Below are 7705 nucleotides of genomic sequence, written 5' to 3' on the forward strand. Positions count from 1 at the left end.
TTTAGACCAGGCCAGAGTTCACCTTTTTGTTCCGTGACAGAGTTCGATGGCGCGTCCACACCGCCCCAAATGAACCGGACTTCCTAGGCAAACGGGCTAGAGTTCGGGACAACAGAGCTGGTGTGAATGCACCCAGGAATAGGGTGAGAAGTTCAGTTTTCAGGAAAGACTCAAGAGTAGAACCATTGCTCCTCCACATCCAGAGGAGCCAGTAGAGGTGGTTCAAACATCTGGTAAGGATGCTCACTGGGCGCCTCCCTACGGAGGTGCTTGGGGCATGTCCGACTGGGAGGAGACCCCGGGGAAGACCCAGGACACGCTGGAGAGACTGTCTCTCGGATGGTCTGGGAACACCTTGGGTCCTGCTCGAGCTGCTGCCGCCGTGACCCGACTTCAGAACAAGCGGAAGATGATGGATGGATGAGCAAAAACATCCTCCATCAGCTGAGAGGTTTAACTCGCAGACTAAACACGCAGATTCAGAGCGGTTAGAGGGAGAAGTACCTGCAGATAAAGTGCACGATGGTTTTGTGTTTCAGGGAGGAGTTCGCAGAGCAGGTGCTTCCTCCTTCGTACGTCAGCTCCACGACGTGGTCCTTGTAGACGAGTTTCCTGCTCACCTGACCGCCGCTGACCACCGAGTCTCCTCCCTTTATACACACGGCTGCAACAAACACGTGCACGAGAAAATACAGACAATGAGACATTTACATCCGTTTAGAGTGCTGTACGAGGAGCAACTGCTAAACTGTTTCTAATATACAGAGTTTTTGTAAATGTAACGCTTCTTTTTTAATTTATTTTACAGGCTGTAGTGATTTTTACTGTCACTGTCTGTTCACTGAACAGTGCGCAAACTTTGAGCATCTCACTCATAAAGTGCTCATTTTCCAAGATTATTCTGCCTGAGTGGATTTGACACAGATTAAACATTTCCAAACATTCCCACGATTATAACCACAAACTGGACTTTGCGTGCAGCTTTTGGAAGAGCGGTCAATAATTGCACAAAGTGTCTCGTTACATTTTATTTTGGTGCTTTGCGCTGCAGTTTGAGCACCGCAGTGACGCACGTCCTCGGAGTTGCATAACTCGACTGGAGTTTTAAACAGTAACCAGAAATAAGAGAAAAACCTGCAGGAAACATTTTATTACTTGGAAGTTACATGCACATGTAAGAAGGACAAAAAAAAAAAAAAGAAGCTATCCCTCTGATTTCTAACTTAAAATGTTGTTTTTCTGCACGTGCGCTCAGATTATTTAAGTAACGTTTGGGTTGTTTTAGCAGGCCATCTTAGTCTAACGTCGTGTTAATTATCTAATGAGCTCAGGGGGTTCCTGTGCAAACCAGTGCCAACTCTGCACCAACTCTTTACTGGGGAAAGAAGCACTTCTGTCAGGAGCAGCGTCAAGTTTACGGTTGTAAGCGCTTGTTTAACAAGAGGACTGCATACAGCACATTATACGCCCGTCATCTGTCTATTATACAGCAATCTACAGCAATGGCCCAGACAAGCAAAGACCTTGAACATTTGACCTTGATTTGAGACCTTGACCTTGGACCTGGGGTGATGAAAAGTGTACAAGACACTCCGTCTAGCGATGATGTTTATGTGTATCAAGCTTCATCAAATCATCTCAAGTGGATCAGAAGTTATGGGCCAGACAAGAGAAAATTTATGGGCAGACAGTCTAAACCATAATAAGTAAGTAAGTATGTAAAACAAAATTTATAAAGCGGTTCTCGAGATAAAAATCACAAAGTGCTTTGACAAACAAAATAAACAAAAGCACAAAACAAATTTAAGAAAAGGCAAATTAAAAAAAGATAAATTTTAGCTGGCCTTTAAAAGAAGCCGCTGATCGGAGAGGTCGAGAGTTTCCAGAGTCTTGGAGCTACAGAACAAAAGGTTCTGTCTCTTATCCAACATTTTTCAGTCAGGTCATCTGGACCTGACTGAAAAATGTTGGATTGTATACCTGGATTACTGAGCATGGACTTTGTTGCTCCGTCTCTTTTAGTTTTCAGTTTTGTCTGGGGAACAATCAGCAGGTCTTGATCACAAGACCTCAAAGCCCTGATTGGGGTGTAGGGATGTAAATGTTCTGAGATTTAAATTGGTGTCTGTCCGTGCAGAGCTCGCAAAGTCCAAACCAAAACCTTGAAATCCACTCGATAATGAACTGGGAGCCAATGGAGTTGCTTTAGAAGTGGAGTTATATGACAAAGTTTTGAAGATGCAGTCAGGAGTCTAGCAGCAGCTAGAGGAGGATTTCTAGGGAGGTTTTGGTTAAACAAGTGTACGGTGCATTACAAAAATCCAGGCAAGACCAAACAAAAGCATGAATTAACATTTCCAATTCTGGACGAGAGACAGTACGGCTAAGCTTGGCGATATTTCACAGATGGTAAAAAAGCAGGAATGGATCAGAGACTGTACATGATTTTCCAGAGTAAAAACTGAGTCAAAGGTTATCCCAAGGTTTCTAACCGAGGATTTAGCAAAATGACCAAGAGACCCAAGGATTTGCTTCGTCACTGCTGTAATTTTTTTCTGGAGCAACTTCAGTTTTCTCTCCAGTTAGCTGGAGGAAACTTTCATTCATCCAGCTTTTAATCGAATCCAAAGAGTAAAGTAAAATGTGTAGTTTTGAAACTTCATTTGGAAGAAAAGAAATATATAACTGGATGGCATCAGCATAACAATGATAAGAGATATCCTTAAAAGATGAAAGTATCACCAAGCGGGAGCAGATAGAGCAGAAACAGCAATGGCTCCAGAACAAAGCCCTGTGGAACGCCAAAATGAACAGGGCCATACAACAATACACAACTGTCTTTTGACAAGCACATAATTAATTAGTCTCTCTTCGACTCTGCTTCATTAAAGAAAAGAACAAAACCTTCTCTGCTCAAGTGGGTCAGAGATCGGAGGAGCTGCCTTCACAACCATAGACTTGGAGCATCATTTACTTTATTATCTCTTAAAATCAGCAGCTGATGTTTCTAGGTCTTGTTAGAAATGTCGCTCGCGTTCGTAGCAGCGTTTATAAACAGATTGGTGATATTAAGACACCTGCTTGCAGGAATAAACACCGTTATCTGTGAAAACCTCTGATCTGACCGGAGAACGGATCAGATATTTACCAGTTGAGACGTATAAAAACGTAACATGGCTCTGAGCTGCTCTCTGGCTGTGGAAAACCAACCTGGTTCCTTACTGGTTTTTGGTTTTCTCAGTGGGTGGTGCTACATACCGGTGCCCGGGTCGCAGCCGCTGTTGGTCATCTCTCCGCAGACGTTCATGCGGAACATCTTTGTGTTTTCATGATCGTAAACCGTGTAACCGTCGGCTTTCTGCAAAGAGTTCAGGTCAAACAAATGCCCTAAAAGAAAAAGAAAAATTAAAGTTCAGACGATAAACTTTTACAATCCAATTTTAAATAAATATTTATTTTTAAAAGCCTAAAAAGCAGCTAAAAAGATCACTTCTTTGATACTTTATCAGTCGTTGTGTTTCAATCTTTATGAGATAATAACAGTGTTCTAAATTAAACATAACTTTTCTATGTTTTGTTTTTATTTTTACTCATGAAAGGAGCCGATGGAGCAGGTTTGGGCGTTTCTGACCTGTGGCGGGGTTGGTGACTCTGCAGTCGTCCTGTTGGACGCTGTTTAAAGGACAAGCAGCTGCTGTTAACCACAGGAAGGTGTACACACAGTCCTCGATCTCAGAGATCAAAGTGGGCCGGGAATCCTGGGAAAAATAGTTGTTGTTGTTTTAATAAACACAAAGATAAAAGCTACTTCTTTCTGTAGTCTCGGCTAAAAGCTACTCGTCTCACAGACGAGACGTTTGATCAATATCCACAAAAACACAAAGAAATTCCCTAAAAACAGAACAATAAGAAAGTCTCACCACTTTATCTTTGTCGCACTTGAAGCGGATGATGCTGGTCCTGTTCCGGCTTTCGTCGGGGCAGGCCTGTCCGCTGGTGTACTGCAGCTTCAGGACGGTACTGTCCCACATGGGACTGGACTCCACCTGTCCCAGACTCACGTAATCGTCTCCATCCTTCATGCAGGACGCAGAGCCGGAAGGACACTTCCACTTCCCTGCAGCGAGACGAGCACAGCGTCACCGTTTGACCTGAACTGGGTTTTAAACACTGCCGTGAGCGCGGGCACTGACCTCCCTGCTGCACCAGGGACCTGCACACGTTGATGTAAAACCGCTTCCTGGTGTCTCCCGTAGAAAGTTCCACCTCCCAGTTCTGAGAGTCCAAAGCCAGAGGTGAAAGGTCATAGGAGTGGCCCTGACCGTCACTGAGAAAAACAACACGAAATGTTAACTGAACCGTTTTTCTGTAAACCCTTGAATTACTCAGCATCAGCTCACATATTGATCCTAACAGTCATTGCAATTTAAGAACAAATGTTTTTGTGTCGACGAGGGGTTTGACTTTAAGATTTGATTTTAAATCCAAACATCTACATTTAAATATAAAGGAAAAGAGAGCCTCATAATAAAAGCATTCCTAATAAACTGTACTCATTTAGCAACTCAAAAATATTATTTAAAAAGTCGTTTACTGAGACACAAACAATAAGTGATATGAAATAACAAGGAGGAAGCTGGAAGAATTAGAAGAGGAAGATAAACGTACAGTAGTCCCTCGCTACTTTGCAGTTCCTTTATGGCGGATTTTCAAAATAAAATTGGACATGACACTTGGCTGATTGATGGATGAGTTTATTTTAAATAAATGATTTTAAATGATTTTGCATCATCACAAGTGCAGCCGATCAGCTGATTTCCTTCTCTGCCACGCACACATTTTTCCTGCTGCAGCGTTGTGAAGGGTTAACCCTTTGCTGTCCAGACGCACCGATCAACTTTTGCCTTCCAACTTAAAATTCAAAGTATGTCACATCGTAAAATCGTCATAATCACAAAATATAAAATTGTTCAAAGTTATTTTTAATTATTTTAGAACTTCTATGTTCAGTTGAAGTGTATTTGATCAAGAAGTACATTTCTGCTCGGTGCTGCAGAGCTGAAGCTGTGCGACATCCCTTTGACGTCCTGCTGCACTTCTCTTCTCTACAGTTTAAATTTAAAACACTAACATTTTAAATAAACAATCCATGCTGTAAATGTTACAGTATTTAAATTTAAATTGTTTATTTAAGGAGGGAGATTGGGAGTAACAGGTGATGAGTGTGACTGCAGCCTGGCACGTCATGACAAAGTTTACTGAACTTGAACTGAACTTGGATTACTGTATCCCTACTTCATGTGGGTTCACTTAACGCGGGTGGGCGTGGTCACTAAACACCCGCGATAAACGAGGGACTACTATGCTTGCAAACTGGACTCTAAAAACAGACAGATTACTAGTAATATCTATAAAAAGGCAACTTAACAATCATATATTATACTTTATTAATCTCCAATGGGGATATTTAATAAAGTATAATATAGAAATGTGTGTAAAATGAAAGATTATTTATCGCACAAGTTCCTCTTAGTTTTGTAGGATTTTTTTTTTTTTCAGTTTCTTAAATGTGTCACTTTTGGATACCTTTTTTTTACCCTTTATTTATACAGGTAGTCTTTGAGTCACGAGAACTCATTTTCAAGAGAGACCCGTTTGGGAGCGGATGTTGGGGGTTAAGAGCTTTGCTCAAGGGCTCGGAGTGGTACAAATGAGAGTGGAGGCAGGTGTGGGCGTTTCACCTTTTCCACCCACATTTTGATGTCTGTACCGGAGTCGAACCTGCGACTTTCCAGTCACAGGCCCTTCTTCTCTAACCTCTGCGCCACTCCCCACAATATACTACTGATACTGATCATGTACTGCAGATAGTCTTTTTATTATTTAATACTCGTCATATTTTCAGATTATTTTAAGGACAAACAGCAGAGATCAGATTCACTGAAGACTTGAATGAGCTTTAACGATTAATTATTCCAAAAGTTTGACTTCTTTGATGTAAAATATAAAGAAATAAGTGACTGAAATCTTTTGCAAAGTTCAGAATGAGAGAATGTCGTTTACATGTAGGAGCAGCTGGTGGTTTTAAGTGGGACGCAGGCCAGCGCCGTGGGCCAGTCGAACATGTAGGTACACTCCGGAGTCTCTTTTATGAACTCTGGTTCTCCCTGGAAAAAGAAATTCATTTTAAAATCATGTAGAAAATCATTATTTTCATGTAAAAGCTGGAATAAACAGAGGTTTTTAAAAAAAACTGCACAAACCGTCAGACGTTTCAAACAAAAACACACTTTCACTCAAATTTAAAACCATGTGAGTACTGATGACCGATTCTGCTAAAACCTGTCAAAAACGGATCCTAATGACTGTAATCCGTCTAGTTTATTAAATGTCGCCGTTTTGCTTTTGGCTGCTCCTTTCTTCCGAGAACTTGAGCAAACTTTAATTAAACAAACGAGGATTTGGCAATAAAGATTTGGCCATTGTTTGATGCAAAATGCCTTTCCTGACACGACCTGGGCTTGAACCAGCAGCCTGAGGATTACAAGGCCTCAGCACTGACCACCGAGCTAAAGTAGCCCCCACAAAAACAACCAAGATGTCGCTGAAAAAAGGATAAACATCCATAAATGTACAGCACAAGACTGCAAAAAGATCATCTCTTATTTAAAAATCTGTATAGTAAGGAAAAAATAATCAATTACCAATCAGATATTTTGTCAAATCCTCATTTTAAAGAGCTATATAGTATAACTTTTACTTCTATGCTGCTATAAACAGCCTATGGGAAAAGGTTTTCTGATTGAAGGAAGCAGACTTGTTTCTGTGACATTTACAAATCACATGACAACAAACATTCATAGTATCAATCATTATTTTGCTCGTTACAAGGCAGGCCAATTGATCATTAAGCCAAGAATAATAAATAATTCAGTGCTTTCCATATTCTCAGATTTAGGTCTTGAAAAGCCGTGTCCTGCTAAACATTAAAACAACAGGACGATATGAAGCCGTCTGACCTTAGACTTGCTCTTTTTGAACCGTCTTCACTCCGAGAGCTGCTTTGGGCTCAGACCTATTCTGTTCAAGCTAACAGAAGCTAACACTGCTTTTAGCTTTACATAAGCTAAAACAACCCTCTGATAACAGAAACACATTACGTGTCTCGTTCAAAAAAACACCGCCATTAAAGTGAAATGACAGAGTTTAGTTGTTTTTTTTGTTTTTTTTAACAGAATGGAGTTATCATTAGACTTAAATATTACCCATTTTGGTACCACTTTACAATAAGGCTCCCCTTATAGATGGCTAATAAACAGTTTATTAATTCCTCTATAAACACTTTATAAATCATTAATAACTGTTTATTATGCATTACCGTAATTACGGATGACAGAGATAAAACTGACCAATTTGTTGCCAAATAGTGAGCCAAATCTGTTCACCTATACATTTCATCTAGAGTTGTTATATGAAACATTTCAGACCAAGTTACTGCCTTTTAAGCACAATAAGCATTTGTAAACCTAATTCTAGGATAAAATATTAGTTGTAGATAATTATAATGTAATGCTAAATTACAATATTATATATATATAAAAAAAAAAAAGGTTTACAAATGCTTATTGTGCTTACAAGTTAGTAACTTATTCTGCAATGTTCATACATGTATGTATGTATATATATATATATATATATATATATA

General features: G+C 40.1%; 1 protein-coding gene across 1 annotated transcript in view; it reads right to left on the minus strand.

The window, feature by feature from the left end:
• Positions 1-7705, minus strand: part of igf2r (insulin-like growth factor 2 receptor) — a 66421-nt gene that overhangs the window by 17216 nt on the left and 41500 nt on the right. The window contains exons 29-34 of the mRNA XM_037685955.1: positions 6064-6167; positions 4194-4327; positions 3921-4117; positions 3632-3758; positions 3259-3387; positions 505-664 (exon numbers count right to left, since the gene is read on the minus strand). Coding sequence (XP_037541883.1) covers positions 505-664; positions 3259-3387; positions 3632-3758; positions 3921-4117; positions 4194-4327; positions 6064-6167 — 851 coding nt within the window. The remainder of the gene's footprint in view (positions 1-504; positions 665-3258; positions 3388-3631; positions 3759-3920; positions 4118-4193; positions 4328-6063; positions 6168-7705) is intronic.

This window comes from Nematolebias whitei, chromosome 12 (genome assembly GCF_014905685.2).
Source record: "Nematolebias whitei isolate Nwh7 chromosome 12, NemWhi1, whole genome shotgun sequence".
Classification (NCBI taxonomy): domain Eukaryota; kingdom Metazoa; phylum Chordata; class Actinopteri; order Cyprinodontiformes; family Rivulidae; genus Nematolebias; species Nematolebias whitei.